This window comes from Palaemon carinicauda, chromosome 42 (assembly GCF_036898095.1).
Source record: "Palaemon carinicauda isolate YSFRI2023 chromosome 42, ASM3689809v2, whole genome shotgun sequence".
Classification (NCBI taxonomy): domain Eukaryota; kingdom Metazoa; phylum Arthropoda; class Malacostraca; order Decapoda; family Palaemonidae; genus Palaemon; species Palaemon carinicauda.
In genome coordinates this window covers 22,413,627-22,436,389 of record NC_090766.1, presented here as the reverse complement: position 1 = coordinate 22,436,389, position 22,763 = coordinate 22,413,627, and the positions used below count along the sequence as shown (strand labels likewise).

Genomic DNA, 22,763 nt, shown 5'->3' with positions numbered 1-22,763 from the left:
ATAATAATAATAATAATAATAATAATAATAATAATAATAATAATTGAGACATGTTCTTGTAGTTTTATTACTTCCTTTTCCCACTGGTCTATTTTTCTCCATTGAGCGTTTGGGCTTCTAGTATCTTGCTTTTCCAACTAGGGCTGTAGCTTAGCTAATAATAATAATAATAATAATAATAATAATAATAATAATAATAATAATAATAATAATAATAATAATAATAATAATTACAACACCAACATTGTAACATTAAGTCAGTTGAACGCGTAACCACTAGAAGAACCGCCACTCAGAGCGATGGCACTACTTACCCTGCGAGGTGGAATTTACCGGTAGCAACAACTGGCTGGGTGGGAGGCCTCAACCCGAGAGAGCAAAAGCAATGATTATGGCCCTCGAGTGTTCGTGATAGTGAATAATAGTGTGTGCGCTTGTTCCCGGCATCAATTGCGGATACTATGCTGTGTTCGAATAGTAGCGTAAGGCGATGGTGCACGGCAGTATGGAGGTTGTTCACGAGGGATTTCTGGAGAAGTCCCCTCCACCGAAACGTCTTTGGAGGGCAGTAAGTGTCAAGTGAAATGGGTATGGGCACAAAACCTTAAATATATAATCTTATAACGGGTTTCCTGTCCTGAGAGTAACTTAAGGTTGTTTAAGGAACTATAGAGTTCTTTTTAGGGTTTAATTTCGATGGGTCGTTGTCGAATAATTCCTTATCAAATGTCCTGAACGGGGAGTGATAAGGCTGTACCCCGTAGTACTCTTCCCCAGGCCCCCCTTATGTTGAAGGTCTGAGGATTTAATCTCCCTCTGAGTCATGTGTACCGAATTTGAAGGGAAATATTTTGTATCACTGAGCTTTTCTCCTGTGAAATTTTATTAGGGGGAGCTTTTCATAAACCATATTTATTCCAGTTGTTGTATAACAGATGATAGAATTGGGCTAGATCCTAGATTAGGTTAGTTGAATGAGATTTCTTCTTTAATGCTAGTTTTGGATATTTGTCGGGATATAAACATGTAATTTGACCTTTGTATGCTATCTTTTACAATTTACTAACCACAATTCAAGAAATTGCCAAATTTTAAAATAAACAGAACAAGTAATATTTAATGTTGCTCCTTACAGTAATGTTAGAATGATTTTTCATAGTGTGCAATTACTTGTCTAGGCAACAGAATTAGATGAAAGAAGTATTTTACTGATTCTTGGGTTGTATGGATGATGATGGCCATGCCCCATAACTCCCTTATTTTCAACCCTATTACAAAGAACACAACAGTCCAAGGGGAGTCGCAGAGGGACGTTAGCTACCCCCCATTAGGTGAATAGGCGAGGACGTGGATTGAAGGTTATGATAGGTTAGGTCGGGAAATGGTAAATGCCCTGTAATACACTACAATAAAACCCGGGAAATTTAGGTTCTATACATGCGTGAGATTTGGTCCATCGTTATACAAAGGCTCCAGATTTTCTGTACATTACATGATACACCTGGCAAATTTTGTTGCCACAACGTTAAGCCTGTCATGTCAACTGCAGGTTCCTGAGCTTTGTATTATGTAGTCTTGCGATTGGACAATAAGCTCTCACTCCACAAAAAAGGACTGATATGCAGTCTTTCACTTATTTTTTGAGTGTTTTAATATACATACAGTACTAATTACAAAATTGAAAGTTAAACAATTGTACTTGACTTAAAGGTTGACTATACTTAACTTAAAGGTTGTGTAGGATTCCTGACCTAGGAGTGTGCAGAAAAAGAACGTCCTAACGCGTTCATCGACGAATTAAAAAGATTTTTCTTGTTGAGCGTATATTAGCAATCAGATGGCCTTGACTCCGGTACTAGTGTTGGTTCTTGGCAATGTGTTGTCGTGTGTCCAATGTATTTCAGCATGAGAAGTGATATGACGAATTCAATAGAGTCTGAATTCGTTGGTCTCCCATATACTTGCTAAGTCCTTGCTGTGCACATTGATACAGTGGCCCTTGAATTGATACAGTGCCCCTTGAGCAGGGAGGACCATATTTCTTTTGACTTTTCTTGTCAAACTTGGTTCCCTGTTCCAGCCTTTCACTGAAAACAGAATAGCCTAACAACATTTTAGAGTACGTATATCTTTCATGAATTTGAATTTTTATGCAAGTTATGAATCGATTAATTTGTGTGTGTGTGTTGAAGTTGTAATTTTCAGCACAGGTTTAGTAATCTTATAACCTTTATATGTTTTAAGCTACTCTTCTCGGCATAATGGTAAATACAATTGTAAAAGGTTTAAATGTGAAATTCTTTCATACTTTATAAGCACTGACTGTGGATCATACCCATCCTATGCAGTCCATTGAACATAAGACCAAAGTTTCAGCACAACACTAAAGGGAAAATATAAACCGGGAAATTTATAAGTAGAATAATTATGATATATACGAAAGATTATTGAATATGAAAAAATATTTTATCGGTAAGTACTGTACAGTACAGTATGTGAATAGCCCACATTACTGTATCTATACAGTACAATATTTGTTATGTGGTTAAAACGGCCAGGTCTTGTCAATGTAAAGGCCATATGCACTAGAGTAGGTCTCTGGTACTGAAATGAATTTTATTTAAAAATCAATAGGGCTGCGCGTATTATTGTACGTAAATATTTTATTTGCAATTCATATAGTTTACCAACTAGATATGTTTGGAAGATATTGCGGGTGAACAAAACATTTACGCTACTTATTGAAATGTTCAGCTTCTTTGTCAGCACGTAGCAGTCGTGTTGTAAAAGTTAAGCCCATAAACTCCCTAAAACATCATCAGCTCTGATAACATTTTGATAGAAGGTATAAATAAAGCAAAAACCCTATGGATTTTATTGATATTTTTCCAAAGTATGGCTCCAGCAATAAGTGAAGACATATTGCGGAAAATTGTACCAAAACAATGGTGCTTTTAATCAGCTCTGATTTAGTACTGAAAATATTTGCTGAACAAGGGGTTAACTACTGCACTGTAATCGTTCAGTGGCTACTTTCCTCTTGGTAAAGGTAGGGAAGAGACTTTAGCTATGTAAGCAGTTCTAGGACGACGCTCCAAAATCAAACCGTCTTTCTCTACTCTTGGGTAGTGCCATAGCCTCTGTACCATGGTCTTTCACTGTCTTGGGATAGAGTTCTCTTACTTGAGGGTACACTTGGGCACACTATTCTATTTCTCTTCCTCATGTTTTTTTAAAAAGTTTTTATAGTTTATATCTGAAAGATTTATTTTAATACTGTATTGTTACTGTTATTAAAATATTTTATTTTAATTTGGTGGTTTATTTCATTTCCATATTTCCTTTCCTCACTAGACTATTTTCCCTGTTGGAGCCCTTAGCCTTATAGCATTATGCTTTTTCAACTAGGATTGTAACTTAGCAAGTAATGAAAATAATAATAGTCTTTACACCTGGGTATCACACGTTGAAATTGTTTTTTGATGTTAAAGACTTTATAAAAATAATAATGTATTATTTTTGGTGGCATTAAATTGATTTTTTTTTTCCAGAAGTGGCGAAGGAGATGGTTTGTCTTAAAGTCAGGAGAACTTCCGGGTCAATACTTTTTAGAATACTATACAGACAAAACATGTCGAAAGTTGAAGGGAAAAATTGACCTTGACCAATGTGATCAGGTATGTAGTTTAGTTGATATTCTATGCTTTTGTATTAAGAGTTGATATGAACCACTGTACATTTATCTCAAGAATTTTTAGATACAAAGTTAGGTCTGCTGAGAATTCAGTAGTTTTGCAAATTTTTGTCTAAACTGATTGCAAATCCTTCTCTCTCATTTATGTACTAGTGTCTAATTATGATGGACAAACCAAATGTTGGATTAGTGATTAAAAATTTTGATAGGTAAATGTTAGGCATATTATTAGCATAATTACTTTAAAAATTGGTTTAGCTACAATACAAACCTTCGTCCTTTATGTAGTAGAGATAACAGCGAAGCTGGAGAACGCGGCAGGTAGAACTTTTATAACGAAGTGTAAACAGGCACCTACTGCTCACTGAGCAGTCATTTTGATAGCAGCTGTCACTGAGACTAGATATTCTTCCACAGGCTGGAGATTTTGGCGATTATTCACTTTCCTGTTTATTTTATTCTTTACTCTTGGACACTTGTTCCCTTTGGTGATGCTAAAACATCTTAAGAACTTTGTCCTTTGAACTGAGACATGATTAATGGTAGCATGTCGTCCATGACTCGAACAGCTGGTCAATATGCTGCCCTTGAGTCCGACTTCACTGAAGTCGGAAGGAAACGCTATTGGGAAGAACAATCTTTTACCTGAAAGAATACAATATCCTTTGGATACACGCTTGCAAGCAATATACTTCAAGCGAGCGCTGTTGAATCGTTCCCCAACTGGATTGGAACATTGATCCCTGGGCTTTGTCTGCGATCGGCTCACTTCTTAGTGAACTTGAGCATGCTTAACTAATGAGCCCGCTTACCCTTGTGGAGGAGACATACTTAATGATAGCATATCTCCCACTCACTTCCCTATGGGACATAAAGCCCAATGAAGGGTCCCTGTGTTTATGAATAACATGTCTCTCAACACACACAATGTGTGTGCTCAGATGTGAATGCGTGTTCTCACCTGAGCATGCTAGCTCTAAGGGGTGTGGTTATGACATTCTTCACACTTGCTGGCATGGCCACACATACACCTGAATGATTAGGGTGATTAACCTATCCTTACTAGACCTCTGGTATGCGCTCACCCGGTTAGGAGTTTAGAACAGGTGGGTCACAATACCTCACCATTATGTGCATCACTCTTGACCACCTCATAAGACCAAGATGTACCTCTCCAGCAAGCATGTCCAGGATGTAGGGGAGACTTACGCCTGTGAGAGCTAGAACTCGTGCCTTCAAGCTTGTGCTCATCGGCCCACATGCATAATTATGACAGGCAAGTCTGTCCAGTAAACCTCCCTGGCTACTAGATTCGTGACTCCTGATGCCCAGTTACTCTCGGGATGATCCTCATCCTTGATCTCATCGAAGGTCGAGATCACCTAGAGTAGTTTTTTCGCTTATAATTGAAAATTGTCCCTGATGTAATGAGTTGACCTCACGCTCTTTCTCTTTACTCGGAGTGGAAGAGTTCTCTGTAGGGAACATACTCAATTATCCTAGAAACAAACTGATTCTATTCAGATCCCGAGTCTCTTTATGCCTTGGGGGATAGGAGGTTTCCATCTAACCCATTTTCCTCTTTCTGGGAAGGCTTACACCTCAAAGAAAGTTAAACCTTTGGTTGGTACCGGAGAGCAGATCTTCTTGTATACCTGAAAAGAATTCGTGAGCTTTTCAGGAGATCATGACTCAGGATCCAAACCTGATTGCTTTCCTCAAAGGGAGATACTTAGTGTGTATTTAAGGAAAATACAAAATACTTTTGAAATTTGTAATATTCCTAACGGCTTGGATTTGTGTGCACGAGTACGTTCGTGTGTTCTCCCCAATGAGAGATATATTTCTTACGTCCTAAAGGTGTGCACTATTACTCTCGTGCGTTCGATTATTACAAAGACAGCAAGGATATCAGGCGTGCTCATTTGAAGCACTTCCATTCCCAGAATGATGAAGAGGCTCATTGGGGCTCAATTTTACATGCATTCAGCTTTTATATTACGCTTTCTGCATAGAGGCAATCTTTTGTATGAGCTTTTGTTTGTACTGTACCTCAAATTCCCTCCATTTCAGGAATGTAGTCAGTCAGCTGACTTCATACAGACTGAAGGAAACAATGCTGCTCTTACCGATCGGTAGGAGTTTCATATAAGTCTTCACAACTGTGTTCACCTTTTGCAATGAAATCACTCTTATTTCTCAGTAGCAAGCACCCTTTGTGACGACACCATTATGCGAGCATCGTTAGAACGCTCCCCCGTATGCTTGCTAGGCAAGCATTGTTTGGAGCGTTACCTCTTTTCTTGTTTGTTCGTTATCGCTAACCTGTTAGCGATCACTCGCTCTTACGGTTACTCCATCTCTCTAGTTCGCTCTCCCATTAGAGCAATACGGTACCTGGTATGGTACTAGGTGTTGGCACACCATTACACAGGTGCACGATCACAAGCTGCAACCTTAATTATTATTACTTCCTAAGCTACAACCCTAGTTGGAAAAGCAGAATGCTATAAGTCCGAGAGCTCCAACAGGGAAAATAGCCTATAGATGAAAGGAAATAAGGAACTTGGTGGAATCACTTCGGCTTCACATGTGGAGGTTATCCAGCATCTCCTTTAATGGATAGATTTTTCATGTGAAGTTAAGGAGAGATGTCAGGATAATTCTGGGAATTATCAATTAATGTGTGTCAAACTAAGTGGACCATCTTCTGAGGTTGGGGAAAAGAACTTTTGTCTCTCAGACCCTCTATGTCATGGTTAGCCAAATTTTTACTTTACCTCTGAAGAGAAAAGCTCTTCTCGGTATTGGCGGTGAGGGGCCATCACTCAGCCTTCATGTCAGATCTTTAGACTGAAAGGAGCAGATATTGCTGCTTTGACAGAGCTCTCAATGCTCGTACAGAGTTTGAACAGTCCTATCCTCCGAGAGAGGGGAGACCAACACCTTCTGACGTTAATAAGATCTTTGAACTGTCGAGGCTTACCTCGGACAGGGAACTTCTCAGACGGGTTTCTTGCTCGTCTTAGCCTCTAACAAGTGAGTTAACAAGCTTCATGGGCTCTACTTTAGCGTTGCTCATACCGAATGCTGGTAACAGGTCTCATTCTCCCTTCGTCCAGGATCTTCTAGCTAAAACCGTTAGTTCTCAATTCCAGAGTTTTTCATCTGAGATCGCGAACCTTAGAGGGGTAATCGACAGTCTTGATCTGCAGCTTTTGAGTTTTATGAGTTCCTGACCACTACCTTTAACATATACAAACAACTCAACCTCACCTGCAGCTCTTCTTTATCAACACAAAGAGAATGAAGTAGAAGGTAACTAAATGTGATCCTCTCTTGGCTGGGGGAAGTCACTGACTGTACCCATTTGCCATCCTTGCCTCCTGCTTCAGGAGTGTTTAAACTTATGATGCCAGGGGAGTATCTAGGACCCTGTCATTCCGTAAGAATCTCTGGTGCAGGTGCTTCAGGCAAGTGTGTGTAAACATCAAAGGATGTTTACTGACCATTACCTACAGGAATCGACTCACAGGTCCATAGACACCTTTTTGCTTGGACCTGTAGTAGCTACACAGCAGGTGGTGTAGGTAGCTCCCTTGGCTCCTTTCACAGGACCTTTTAACATTGGGTCGAGGATGAGGGTTATGTGTTAGATGAAAATGAAGATTGACTAGCACTCTCTTTTCGCTTTCTTCTTCCCCTCTATGGGAACACAGCATCGGAAACACTTCTAGCTAGAATAGATTTGTTTGCAGGCAGGCCCCACTTTACTTGAAGTTTTTCTATTACAGTACATGGTATAGAAGTGTCATTCCCCACACTCCTTACAAGGGGATTTTGTTGTAACCAGGCAGACCCGTGCGTATATGGACGTCTCAAGGTTGGAACCAGACAAATCCATTGATATTCCTTGTTACAACAGAGATTTTCTGTTCTGCATCCTTTGGTGCACAGACCATGGACCTGCTGGTATTATCAAACCACAATGTGTAAAGGAACTATAGCTCTGCAGCCTGGGATAAGTTTTCAGCTATGTGGAAGGAGCCTTCCTCCCACCTGAGGACGAGTCTCCTATGTAAAGGACGAAGATTTGTATCTGTGTGTTGGAACAAATGACAAATGGAGGTAATTTGTATTTTTCCTAACTATACAAACCTGAGTCTTTTAATCATATTTTCCCGCTATCATCTACCCTTTAGAAAGTCTCAGCTGCATTTGAAGTAATTGCTTAGAGAGCACGCAGAGGGACATTGCTTTCCCGCTCCCGACCTGTAATGTACCTCATTTTATTGTGCAGAATACTGTACCCCAGAACTTAAACTGGTCCTCATTCTATTACTGAGAACTTTATGTAATGGTCGGCACAAGGGAATCCATTTGTAAGTCAGATACTGGTTTTATAGATGTAAATTAGGTTGAATCCACCAAATACCAACTTGTCAGTGATCTCTAGTCTTGTAAAAAGATTAGGTGAATATTTTAGGAATTGGCTGCATATGTATTAACGAATGTTTAATATTTATAGCATAATAGTTTAAAGCTTTTTTTTATTTCATAGCTCAGACCTCTTTATTTCTTTCTTTGATGTGAATGTATACCGTTCATCGCCTCTAGGAAATATACTTTTCTAGTTTGCCCACTGTTTGAAAATAATTTTTTTTTTACCTGAAAGTTTTCCCTTGTTGGGTATTACAACTGTATTACAACTGTCATTTTATCTTATAATCAGCGATTCATTGGTTTTTCTATTATGATAGCAAATGTAAGAGGACATTGTTAATTAAGCATGAAAATTATTTTAAATTTTTTGTCTTGGTACATTTTTAATAAGGTTAATGTGAAGATTCTTAGCAATTTAATTCTTGCAGGTTGATGCTGGTTTGACGTTTGCAAATCGAAAATCAGATTACAAGTTCATGTTTGATATAAAGACACCTAAGAGGATTTATTATTTATGTGCAGAAACAGAACAAGAAATGAACAAATGGGTTGACTGTGTGTGTCAAGTATGTGGCCTCAAGGTATATTCGCAAGATGATGAATATCCTATGCCATCTTTGGAACATTTGCCTACAGCCTCCAACACACTTCCTGCTACACCTCCAGCACCCCTACATGGTTTACCTTCGGATCATCATGTCCAGTTAGATTCTCCGCCTCTGTCTCCTTCATCCATATCTGGTCCTTACATACCAATAAGCGAATGTATAACTGGGAAAAGAACACCAATAACAGGATCAAACTTCCCATTTACAGATGATATTAACCTCTCGTCACACGGCTCCGACAGCCATCGCTCCAGTATACCTAATGAAATGGCACCCTCTGCACCTATTTTATGTACCGACAGTCAACCGTCCTCTTCAAGTTTAGCTCCAAATGCAAGTACTGGGGCCATACCAAGGGAGGCTTATGATTTACAGAGGCAATTTAGGCCTTCTGGAACTACTTCTGAAGATACACTAAGTGTGCAGTCTCCCTTGGGGACAGAAGGGAGCAGTGTCTTTAGTGAAGATGAATGGGTTCTGACGCCTCCTAAAGCGGAAGCAAAGTTTTTCAGTGATAACATGAGACCAGTAGGAGGAATCAGTCATACTCTTCCTAAGGATGGCCAAGGTGGTGCTGTAGGAGGTCCACCTGCTACTATGAGCAATGAAGTGCGAAGTCTCACACTGTCAGATGAGCTACAACAGCAACAAGGTGCACCTCCATTTGTTGCTCCTCCTCGTCCACCAAAACCTCCTCATCTAACTGAAAATCCACAACAGCTTTACCAAAATTTAGACACAATTGTGAAAACTAATCTTGTACGTAGAAATAGCTCAAATGACAAAGTGAAGAATGGAACTGGCATCCATTTAGCTTCGTATGAAACTGCTTTAGGCGTTTCAGATCCAGAACCCTCGCCTGTCTCGGTAAGCAGTTCTGTTCCTCCGACTCCAAGTGATTTGGTAGACGAGGGCCAGGTTTTGGTGGTGAGGTCACAGCCACATACAGAGACTTTAAGTCCTCAAGCAGCGGAAAGATCGAAACAGAGAATTTGTCATAATAATTTCACTGCTGTCCCAGTTCAAAACCAATTCTTTTCGTATGATATGAGGTCCCATGACACTCATGATAAACAGGACTTTGATCCACGAATATCACCTGCAGGACTTTATTCCAATATTCCTCAAGCTAACATTAGTCCAATTCATCCTCCAGCAATTGACCGGGGCTTAAAACCCAGGAAAGTTGCTGATGGGGGAAACCTAAGTTCATCAGAGTTGTCACCACCTCCCTCTGCTGGTGGGTCTTCTAAGGATGCCTTAGGGGCTGTAGGTGGTTCACCTTTGCCACCAAGATCAGCACCACCTGCTGTAGATAGAAATTTGAAACCAATGAAGATGCCTCCTGAGCAGCCTGCTATTAAAAGTATTGTATTGGATCCTGCGCCTCTTCGTTATAAAAAACATGATCAACGTATTAGGGCTGCTCCTTCACCCACACCAATAAGCTTGGGTAATGGTCGTCTTAACAACGAAAGTGGAGATGAGCCGGAGAGAACGTCAAACCCAAGTAGTAGAAGGAACTCTACACAAGATGAACAGGTATGTTATGTAAAATCTTTTCCTCCAGAGGATACACAAGATAAACAGGTATGTGTTTGTAGTACTGTTTTTAAATATTTAACTTAGCCGGTGAATATATAATAGCTGAGCCTCCGGCGGCTCGACAGAAAAACACACAAAAACTCGCGAGCGATCACTATGAAGGTTGCGGGTGTGCCCACTAGCGCCAACTATCGGCCAGATACCGCATATACATGTAAACAGACCCAATTTTTCTCTGTCGGTCTGATCGACAAGACGTACCATTACTCGCTGTTAACCTGTGTTTTAGGCTTTTAGCAATTATCTTATCACGTTATAAATTGTTGTTGTTAATTATAGATTTTCCTCTATATATTTTATATCTCAACCGCCTTTATTAGGCCTCTTCGATTAGCTTTCCATTTATAATAAACATCAAGATAAATTTTAATGTTTTGTTTATATGCGACCTTACCTATTCCTCTCCTAATCCGAGAGTAGGCGGTCCTAACTTGGAAACCGAAGTTAAACAACGTTGAGCCCTTTCAATCGTAAATAACTTTTACAGAGCAAATGATTTAAAACTTATTAAATGAATATTTTTTAGTAGATATGTTATGAAAGATTTTCTTTGAATAGTCTTCGTACTGTTTCAAAGATGAACTAACGTTTAGTTTATTTATGCTACGCAGTTTGCGCTCTATCGTTACGATAGAGAGAGAGAGAATCACGGTTTCACTTTGCAGAAAGAGTAAATCGATTCTGACGTTTTGTTCATTCTTCTTTCAAATTTAAATGTTTTAAATACTATTTTAAAGGAACTTGTTAATTGAAAAACCTTTCAGTTTTTTCCTTTGGTCAAATAACCTGTTTATTGACGAAAGGTAAGTGGGCTTTTCTCTTCGGTGCGAAATCAAGAGAGAGAGAGAGAGACGGAGAGAGAGAGAGGAAGAGAGAACGTTCCGATCTTTATTCTCGTCCCAAGCGAGTAACGTTGTTCTCGAGTCAGTTTTTTACTCTCGTCCCTAGTCTCGGTACGGGGAGAAAGGATAAAACGTTTTTAGTTTTTATTCTCGTCCCAAGGCACTGTACGGTGAGAGATTGAAAACGTAGTTTTGAATGAACTAGTGTTTAGTCTCCTTCCCAGCCACTGATCTTTTTATCTTAATATGTTTACTGTTTTTTGCTTGTATTAATGTGCTTACATTATACGACTTATTTCGGAATTATAACCTTTTGATGAGGGTAGAATTGCGTGCTTCAGGTAGAACTCAGTTTTAATGTGAATTGTTGAAAAATTCGATTTCAGTGAAGTAAGTGCAAAACAGAAAATCGTAGTGATAAAGTGATAATTGCGCAAAGTGTTATCAGTGTTGCGACCGAGGGTTCGTCTGTTCGTGCCTGTGCTCCCAAGCCCAGGGGAGAAGTAATGTCGTACGACTTATGGGTTTCGAGAGGCCTTGATCAGCGAACAGACGTTCCCTCTATGGTTTCAGGCGTGTCTCACCAAGACCGCCCCTACCATAAGACGAGCGAGACGATTTTCTCCTCGTCATCCGAAGGCTTTTCGCGTAAGAAACCGTGGAGCAAGGTTTCGAGGCCCTTTAAGCGAAAGTCAGTCCTTTCAGGATAGGTCCAGCGTCCTGGTTGTAGCCATTGGGACAGCTCTGACCCTATGCAGTCATCGGAAGACTGCTCGCCGCCTAAACAAAAGCGTAACACAGGCTCCGAGAGTCTTATTGTAGGCAAGGTTTTGCAGTCAGACGTTACCCTCGTCTCTTACCGCAACCATTCCCGTTGATCCTAAATGGGTTGTACGGCAAGACATGCAGAATAAGCTTGCCTCTCTTATGGAGGACTATTCTGTTGAGCAGGTTCACGATGATCCTCGCCGCTTAGCTGATCGAGATCCTGGCCGTCAGCCGCCCAAACGAGCCTTTGCTCGTCCTGTTGACATTGACGTTACAAAGTCACGTCAATCGTGTTTTGTAGAGCCTCACTCGATGCAGTCCCGTGTTGACTCTCAGCCGCTTGTGGACGTTCAGCCGCTGCCGCTTGCTCTTGTTGACGTTCAGGACGTTCACCAACCAGCATAGTTGACTTGTTTTGACGTTGAGCGTCAAGCACCGCAGTCAAGAGTTGTTTTGACTGCTCAGTCTAAGCAGTCAAGGCAGTCTCGAGTTGACGTCGAGCATCCTCCCGCACCTGTTGTTGTTGCTGGTCAGTCCTTTAAGCAGTTACATGACATAGCGTCCTTGACTGCTACTGTTGCTCCTTTGCGTGTGGACTCTGCTTGTCAAGCATTGCCACCACGGCAGGTCTCTCCCTTGCTTGAGACTCGGCAATTGTCGGACAAGGTTCCTTCAGATGAGGAAGTTGCTGATCCCCCTCCTACTGATATTCCCTTGAGGACTCTGTCAGACGGAGAGGAGCCTAAAGCTGCTCAGCCCTCTATGGACTTTAAATAAATCATGCTGATTTTTAAGGATCTTTGTCCGGATCTTTTTGTAACTGCTGCTCCTCGTTCGCCTAAACGTCAGAGTTTACACTAGGCCTAGCTACTTCGAAGCCGTTGTTTTCTAAGCTAGTGCTCTCTCGCTCTTCTAAGAGAGCTTTACGTTTGCTAGGCGACTGGTTAATCACCAGGAGGAGTTTGGGGGAGACAGCCTTTGCTTTCCCTACTTTTAAGCTGGCTTATAGAGCGAGAGTCTGATATGACACGGGAGAAGTTCTCGGCTTGGGAGTTCCTGCCTCTGCCCAGATAGACTTCTCAAACCTCATAGACTCTCCCTGGCGCCTGGCCATGAGACGCTCCAAGATTTTATGGTCGACTTCAGAGCTAGACCATCTCCTGTTAGGAGTTTTTTTTTCGAGCATTTGAGTTTTGCTGTACAATTATGTCATGCATAAACAAGGCTATCAGGGATGGCTCCAATAATCTGACAGCCACGTTCTCTGCAGGAACAAGTCCCTCTGGGATGGCTCCAATGATCTGGCAGCCATGTTCACTGCAGGAGTACGTAAGAGGTAAGTGCGCTCAATGTGTTCTTTGTCAAGACAAACTTCACGATGAAGTCTACCAGGCTGTCTTGACAGCATTAATGGAAGGCGACTGGATGGTCTCTCTCGACCTTCAGGAGGCATACTTCCACATTCCTATACACCCGGATTCCCAACCGTTTCTGAGGTTTGTTTACAGGAATGTGGGGTACCAGTTTCGAGCCCTGTGCTTTGACCTCAGTCCTGCTCCTCTCGTGTTTACGAGGCTCATGAGGAATGTGGCAAAATCCCTCCATCTATCGGGAATCCGAGCCTCCCTGTACTTGGACGACTGGCTTCTCAGAGCATCGTCCAGTCTTCGCTGTCTGCAGGATCTACATTGGACGTTGAGTCTGGCCAGGGAGTTGGGACTTTTGGTCAACCTAAAAGTCCCAACTGATCCCATCCCAGATTATTCTATATTTGGGGATGGAGATTCGCAGTCCAGTTTTTTCGGGCTTTTCCGTCTGCCACCCGAATAGAACAAGCCCTGCTCGAAGTCCAACTAATGCTGAAAAGAGAACGTTTGTTCAGTCAGGAGTTGGAACAGTCTCGTAGGGACTTTCTCATCCCTGGAGCAGTTTGTCTCACTAGGGAGACTACACCTTCTGCCTCTCCAGTTCCATCTAGCCTCTCACTGGAACTAGGACAAGACGTTAGAGACAGTATCATTCCCAGTCTCCGAACCAGTAAAGGCATGCCTGAAATGGTGGGACAGCAATATCAGTCTGAGAGAGGGACTATCCCTAGCAGTCAAGAACCCAAACCACGTGTTGTTCTCAGACGCGTCGGATTTGGGTTGGGGTGCGACCCTGGACGGTCGGGAATGCTCGGGTCTGTGGACCTCAAGTCAGAAGAGCATGCACATCAACGGCAAGGAGCTATTAGCAGTCCACTTGGCCTTGATGAAATTCGAAAGCTTTCTTCGAAACTAAGTGGTAGAGGTCAACTCAGACAACACCACAGCTTTGGCGTACATCTCCAAGCAAGGAGGCACACACTCCTTCACGCTGCTCGAGATCGCAAGGGACCTTCTCATATGGTCAAGAAATCGAGGCATCTCCCTGTTGACGAGATTCATCCAGGGGGACTTGAACGTCTTGGCAGACTGTCTCAGTCGGAGGGGTCAGGTGATACCCACGGAATGGACCCTCCACAAGGACGTGGGCAAGAGTCTTTGGGCTACTTGGGGTCAACCCACCATAGACCTCTTTGCCTCCTCGTTGACCAAAAGGTTACCAATCTATTGCTCTCCAGTCCTAGATACAGAAGCAATCCACATAGACGCGTTACTACTGGATTGGTCTCTTCTGGACTTATATGCATTCCCACCATTCAAGATAGTCAACAAGGTACTGCAGAAGTTCGCCTCTCACGAAGGGACAGGGTTGACGTTGGTTGCTACCCTCTGGCCCGCGAGAGAGTGGTTCACCGAGGTACTTCAATGGCTGGTAGACATTCCAAGAAGTCTTCCTCTAAGGGTAGATCTTTTACGTCAGCCCCACGTAAAGAATGTTCATCAAAGCCTCCCCGCGCTTCGTCTGACTGCCTTCAGACTATCGAGAGACTCTCAAGAGCTCGAGGCTTTTCGAAGGAGGCAGCCAGTGCGATTGCGAGAGCTAGGAGAGCTTCTACCTTCAGAGTATACCAGTCGAAGTGGGAAGTCTTTCGAGATTGGTGCAAGCCAGCATCTATGTCCTCTTTCAGTACCTCTTTAGCCCAATAGGAGATTTTCTTTTACATCTGAGAAATGTTCGCTCCCTCTCAGCTCCCACGATTTAGGGCTACAGGAGCATGTTGGCTTCGGTCTTAAGTCATAGAGGCTTAGATCTTTCCAACAATTAAGATCTCCAAGATCTCCTTAAGTCTTTCGAGACCTCTAAGGAACGTCGTTTGGCAACTCCTGGATGGAACTTAGACGTGGTCCTAAGGTTCCTCATGTCAGACAGGTTTGAGCCATTACATTCAGCCTCCCTGAAGGATCTCACCCTCAAGACGCTTTTCCTAGTGTGCTTGGCTTCGGCTATAAGGGTCAGTGAAATTCATGCCTTCAGTAAGAACATCGGCTTTTCTACAGAAAAAGCCACATGTTCACTTCAACTTGGTTTCCTGGCCAAAAATGAACTGCCTTCTCGTCCTTGGCCTAAGTCTTTTGATATACCTTGCCTGTCAGAGATCGTAAGCAACGAACTTGAAAGAGTGCTGTGTCCAGTTAGAACTCTTAAGTTCTACTTAGCTCGTACTAAGTCCTTACGAGGTGGATCTGAGGCATTATGGTGCTCAGTTAAGAAACCATCATTGCCTATGTCAAAGAATGCTTTGTCATATTTTATCAGTCTTTTAATACGAGAGGCTCATTCTCACTTGAATGAAAAAGACCGATGCTTGCTTAAGGTTAAGACGCACGAAATAAGAGCTATAGCAACTTCCGTGGCCTTTAAGCAAAATAAATCTCTGCAAAGTATTATGGACGCGACCGTTTGGAGAAGCAAATCGGTATTCGCGTCATTTTACTTAAAAGATGTCCAGACTCTTTACGAGGACTGCTACACTCTGGGTCCATTCGTTACAGCGAATGCAGTAGTGGGTAAGGGTTCTACCACTACATTCCCTTAATTCCAATATCCTTTTAATCTGCTCTTGAAATGTTTTTTTTAATTGGGTTGTACGGAAGGCTAAGAAGCCTTTCGCAGCCTTTTTTGATTTGGCGGGTGGTCAAATGTAATTTCTTGAGAGCGCCCAGATTAGGGGTTTGATGAGGTCCTGTTGTATGGGTTGCAGCCCTTAATACTTCAGCTCCTGGGAGTCTTTCAGCATCCTAAGAGGATCGCTGGGCTTCGTGAGGAAGACAGACTAATAAGGCAGAGTAATCGTCTAAGTCAACTTCCTTACCAGGTACCTTTATATATTTGGGTTTTGTTATGATATAACTGTCAAAAACTCTAAGCATATACGCTGTAAACTTAATTAACTCTGGTCTCTACCCACCACCATGGGTGTGAATCAGCTATTATATATTCACCGGCTAAGTTAAATATTTAAAAATGATATTTTAATTATAAAATAAATTTTTGAATATACTTACCCGGTGAATATATAAATTAAAGGCCCCCCCTTCCTCCCCGATAGAGACCCAGCGGGATGAGAAAAATTGGGTCTGTTTACATGTATATGCGGTATCTGGCCGATAGTTGGCGCTAGTGGGCACACCCGCAACCTTCATAGCGATCGCTCGCGAGTTTTTGTGTGTTTTTCTGTCGAGCCGCCGGAGGCTCAGCTATTATATATTCACCGGGTAAGTATATTCAAAAATTTATTTTATAATTAAAATATATTATTATCCATATAGTCACTGTGCAGGTTCTTTACTCTATAGAAGTGTTACTCCATAAAATGTTTGTTTTCTTACAAATACTTTGAAAAAATCTAGTTTTGTTTGTCTCATGGCTAGTAATAGTAGTAATGGGTTAGACTTTTCACATGGACAGCAGAAAGGTCCTGCTTCAGTTGGGCACCACAGTAGGTGGGGTGGGTCTTTGCCTGGCTGACATTCCGACGATCATCTTTTTTCAGGAAATTTGAGCTGAAGCTAGACACCTTTCACTTTTATTAATTGGGATGGACAAATACATCAAACACTTGATTTTGTCTATCTATTTTTCTTTTCTAATTATGATAAATATATCTTACAAAATTGATATAGTACTGTATGAAGTCTACCTGTTATTTGGTTTGGCTTCTGGGGTAGATCAACTCGGTTTTTGATAGTGTCATCTTCTTATTGGTAACTCCAAAGCAGAGGCTTTTCTGTATTTGTTCCTATATATGAATACAAACTCCTGTCCTTTAATAGGGTATGCTTTCAGCATAGCTGGAACTCTGCTATTAAAATTTATAACTGGGTGTTGGTAGTTAGTGGTGGGTGGCCCTGCCACCAGACTGAGTAGCCACTCTGTTTTCATTTATTGGAGAGTACAGTATGTTAGCTCTTTTTTTTTCCCCTTTATGGGCGAGATCTGAGAAGACCAATTAATAGGATTTGCTTAGACGTAACTGCTACAGTTTCTTAACAAGTGGGAGAGACAGTGTTACCAGGGAGCACATATTCACCTGTTCCCCCTAGAGTTCTCTCCTGTGTGCACATGCACTCCTACAGTGAGGAGGATAGAAGATGATCTCCATCAGTGTGCACTACTTAATTGTTTGCGCACCCTTATCTACTTGCGTCCGTGCTCTTACAGGAATGAACCCTCACATGTTAGTACATGCTATCATGTGCTTCCACCCATGAGCTCTCTCCTATGCATGTCCCTTAGAGCACTTTCCTACAGGAGCAGGCCCTCAACTACTTGCACACACTTTTATACAGGATCACATGGTAGTGCATACCCACCAGTTTCAGAGCTTCTTTCTGTCCGCGTGCACCCTTCTATTGACACAAACTCATACTATTGTTCGCACACTGTACTATTTGTGTGTACTCATCTTTCTGCATGTGCTCTCCTGTTAGTTCGTACTCATTTGTTAGCTCATGCTCACCATCAGTCTACAGTGGATAGCCCTACGTACACACATTATTGCCTATTGCTACTACTACTACCTTGAGGAAGGAGAGGTTGCTGTAGAAGGATCAATCTGCCGCAATTGTCTCCGATTGATATTTTCCCACTTACGCGAGGAGGGAACGCACCGCTCTAAGAACATTACTGTATGTACAAGGAAGAGCTACCATTTTTCATTCAATCATTTATTTCACATAGATTTTTTCAAGTTAAAGTGGGTGAAACTCTGTCGGAGAGGAAATGTCAGGAAGGAGTTGTCAAGAGTAGTGTGCTAAGTGTAACCCTATTTGCATTAGCCATTAATGGGATATCCTCTGCCATTCCCCAAGATATTCTCTCAACATTATTTGTAGATGATCTTTCCATATCATGTGCTGGAGCTAGAATGGCAATGGTTGAGAGAAAACTGCAACTCACAATTGAAAAATTATTCAGTGGGCTAATATGAATGGATTTGAGATTTTTACAAGCAAAACTGTTGTTCTCCATTTCTTTTGTAATTGGAGAGTACATCCAGACCCTGATATGAACATCAAAGGTCAATGGATCCCATGTGTAATTGAAGCTAGTTTTTTAGGATTGAGATTTGATTGCAAGCTGACATGGATTCCTCACTTGCAAGCCTTGAAAGTAAAATGTCTTGAGGCTCTGAAGCTTCTAAACTTCTAAAAGTTTTGTCTCACATGTCAGGGAGAAGACCGCAAAACTCTTAAAGTTATACAAGGCTTTAATTTTATTTTAATATTAGCTGTGGGTGTGAAATATAATCCTTAGCCACCCCAAGCCGATTAAAGATTTTAGAATATATACACCCTACTGGTAACAAATTGGCCAAAAGATCCTTTAGAACCTCGCCTATCTCAAGCCTCCTTGTAGACACTGGAGAATTATCTTTAGACCTTTACCGAAAGCCTTCTATTGTTCGGTATTGGTTTAGGTTGCAAAGACTTCCTAATTCTTTAGCCTATCTGACTGCAAACCTTGTAAGGCATTGTAGATCTTTTGAGTTGCACCCAAAATCTCCTTAACTTTGTGGTTTTCGGGTAAAAACATTAGTAAACAATCTTGATATAGCTAGAAATAAGGTGCTGCCATTTAGAATATCATCAACCCCTCCTTGGAAATTACATGAGATATCTTTTTGTAAATATTTTATAGTTATTAAAAAGAACATGACTGACTTAGAATTCAGGTCTCTTTATGGATCATGTTAAAGAACATAGGGAATTGACTTTAATGTATACTGATGGCTCCAAATCTGATGCTGGCGTTGGATTTGAAGTACATAGTAGTGCTTTTGATTGTAGAGGTGTTTTTCTTCTATTATCTTCAATATTAACTGCCGAACTATATGGCTTACTAACTGCTATTGAAAAAATAGGGTTAAAAGATAAGGGCAATTTTACCATCTTTAGTGATGCAAAAAGTGTCGTCCTCCAATTCCTCAGGTTCCCGTAGCTCTTCCTGCTTCTCTTTCGCCTTTGGTTCCTTGTTATTCGGAAGTTTCCGCTTGGGAATCGCTTGCGTTTCGGCGCAATTTTCGCAACTTCACGCATGGTATTCCCGTTTTCACGAGTAAATTGCCCGATTTCGCGTTTTTCACAAGCTTCTATAGTGGAATCAGGTTTGTTTACAATTCCAACACCTTTGGTGACGATTCCCGCTAAGACCACCTCTAGCGGTAGACCAATTCCCTTCCCTGAAGGGTTTAAAAAGCCCCCAAATAAGTTTGCGGGTGTACCTTTATCTCCCGATTGGCCCCAAAGAGTAACTAAGGAAGATCTCTCTATGCCGCAGAGGTTCTCTCTTGAGGTGCCTCGGGCATCTGAATGTCCTTCAATTCATAGGCGTTCTGCTCCTCCCGGTCTTCCAAAGGAAACCTCGGACCTTTTGAAAGGAGGAAAGCTTCCTTCTTGGTATGATACTGTTATCAGACCTATGAAAGTCCTTTGGTTTGGCCGTTCCACCTAGGTCTCGTCCTTCTCAAGTCAGGGATACCCCACGAATTCCGTTAGCGTTTGTCATCGGTTTTCCCTCATGTTGACGGTCACTCAGACCTAAGGAGGACTTCGGTCCCGAGTAGCGTCTCCTTAGCGCCTAGTTCTACGTCCGATCCCAGTACTAAAGGTAAGATGTCTTCTGTTTTTAGACTCATGTCTGCAACGACTTACTTTAACTCCAGGTAGAAATGTTCACAGACTAACCTCTGATCGGAGGGAGATTCCTGTCAAACTTCCTGTCCCCAAGTCTGAAGTTTTGAAGGAACCGCAATGTCTTCCTAAGACCTCGATCTTGGATAAGCATTTTCCTCCTCGGAAAGAGTCAAAGGACTCTAAAACGGTTGCCAAGTATACTAAGATAAAGGATCCAAACAGATAGGAGTTAGAGGCAGGATCCCCTGAGGGGGGTCCTTCTCATGATAGAATTGACGAATTTGACCTACCCCAGGCTTCTGTGGACGAATGCTTGGAGGTAGATGATGATGTGGACAAGGACGAAGAATTTCTTCCAAGAGCGGCTAGTCTCAACTTCCGTTCAGAACAGGATTGAAAGGACTCAGAGCACCCTTTTGGCAGGTCTTAGCTTGCATGAGATCCTTCAACAGCTTGTCAGATCCTGGTATGACCTCCCAGGAGGGCAAAGCAATGTTCCTAGACCAGATCTTTGGTACTCAGAGGCCTCGAAAGACTTAGTGTGGCGTTACCATGGTCAAAGAGAAAAATGTGGAAGTAAAGCGCAAGGTAATTGAGGCAAAGGGCAGCTGACCTGAGGTGGGGTTAGGGATTGGGTCGTTCATATGAAGAGAATAAGAAGTAGTTTTGGAAAGAAGTGAAGGGAGTAAGGAAGGCTGATTCAAGAATTGAAGAGACAGTGAAAGATGGAAATGGAAGGTTGTTAAAAGGAGAGGAGGCAAGGAAAAGGTGGGCGGAATATTTTGAAAGTTTACTGAATGTTGAGGATAATAGGGAGGCAGATATAATTGGTGTTGGAGGTGTTGAGGTGCCAGTGATGGGAGATGAGAATGAGAGAGAGATTACAAGAGAGGGAGTGAGAAGAGCACTAGATGAAACTAGAGTAGGAAAAGCATCTGGTATGGATGGTGTGAGAGCTGAGATATTGAAGGAAGGGGGTGTGACTGTACTTGAATGGTTTGTGAGATTGTTTAATATTTGCTTTGTGTTGTCAATTTTACCAGTAGAATGAATTTTTGCATGTATTGTACCACAATATAAGGGTAAGGGAGATGTGCATGAGTGTTGTAATTCAAGGGGTATTAGTTTGTTGAGTGTACTGTAGTAGGAAAAGTGTATGGTAGAGTACTGATTAATAGGATTAAGCATAAAACAGAGAAGGCAATCTTAGAAGTACAGGGTGGTTTTAGAAGAGGTAGGGGTTGTATGAATCAGATTTTTACAGTTAGGCAAATATGCGAGGAATATTTAGCAAAAGGTAAGGATGTGTATGTTGCGTTTATGGATCTGAAGAAAGCGTATGATAGAGTTGATAGGGAAGCAATGTGGAATGTGATGAGGTTATATGGAGTTGGTGGAAGGTTGTTGCAAGCAGTGAAAAGTTTCTACAAAGGTAGTAAAGCATGTGTTGGGATAGGAATTAAGTGAACGATTGGTTTCCGGTGAGAGTGGGGCTAAGGCAGGGATGTGAAATGCGCCATGGTTGTTTAACTTGTATGTTGATGGAGTGGTGAGAGTGGTGAATGCTCGAGTGCTTGGACGAGGATTGAAACTGGTAGATGAGAATGACCATGAATGGGAGGTAAATCAGTTGTTGTTTTCGGATGATACTGTGCTGGTTGCAGACGCGGAAGAGAAGAAGAGAAGCTTGGCCGATTAGTGACAGAATTTGGAAGGGTGTGTGAGAGAAGGAAGTTGAGAGTTTATGTGGGTAAGAGTAAAGTTATGAGATGTACGAGAAGGGAAGGTGGTGCGAGGTTGAATGTCATGTTGAATGGAGAGTTACTTGAGGAGGTGGATCACTTTAAGTACTTGGGGTCTTTTGTTGCAGCAAATGCTGGAGTGGAAGCAGATGTACGTCAGAGAGTGAATGGAGGATGCAAAGTGTTGGGGGCAGTTAAGGGAGTGGTAAAAAATAGAGGGTTGGGCATGAATGTAAAGAATGTATGAGAAAGTGATTGTACCAACTGTGATGTATGGATCGGAGTTGTGCAGAATGAAAGCGACGGAGAGACAGAAATTGAATGTGTTTGAGGTGAAGTGTCTAAGAAGTATGGCTGGTGAATCTTGAGTAGATAGGGTTAGGAAAGAAACAGTGAGGGTGAGAACGGTACTAAGAAATGAGTAAGCAGCTAGAGTGGATATGAATGTGTTGAGGTGGTTTGGCCATGTTGAGAGAATGGAAAATGGCTGTCTGCTAAAGAAGGGGATAAATGCAAGAGTTGATGGGAGAAGTACAAGAGGAAGGCCAAGGTTTGGGTGAATGGATGGAGCGAAGAAAGCTCTGGGTGATAGGAGAGATAGATGTGAGAGAGGCATGAAAGTGTGCTAGAAATAGGAATGAATGGCGAGCGATTGTGACGCAGATCGGGTAGGCCCTGCTGCTTCCTCCAGTGCCTTGGATGACCGAGGAGGTAGCAGCAGTAGGGGATTCAGCGTTATGAAGCTTCATCTGTGGTGAATAATGGGGGAGGGTGGGCTGTGGCCTCCTAGCAGTACCAGCCGAACTCGGTTGAACGATGGTGCCAGAGATTATTATCTAGATAACAAGCTTGTTGCATATGCAAATGATGCTACTTTCTTTGCATCAATTCCATCCCCTGAATGTGGATTTGGGGTTGTCGAATCCCTTAATAGAGATCTAGCTAAAATTAGTGCATGGTGCAAATTATCGGGTATGAAGTTGAATCCTAACAAAACT

General features: G+C 41.9%; 1 protein-coding gene across 1 annotated transcript in view; it reads left to right on the top strand.

Annotated features, from left to right (window-relative positions):
* Window positions 1-287: 287 nt before the first annotated feature.
* dos (daughter of sevenless) overlaps window positions 288-22,763 on the top strand; it is a 34,063-nt gene continuing 11,587 nt past the window's right edge. The window contains exons 1-3 of the mRNA XM_068364870.1: window positions 288-568; window positions 3,552-3,677; window positions 8,566-10,287. Of these exons, the coding sequence (XP_068220971.1) occupies window positions 491-568; window positions 3,552-3,677; window positions 8,566-10,287 (1,926 nt within the window). The 5' untranslated portion in view covers window positions 288-490. The remainder of the gene's footprint in view (window positions 569-3,551; window positions 3,678-8,565; window positions 10,288-22,763) is intronic.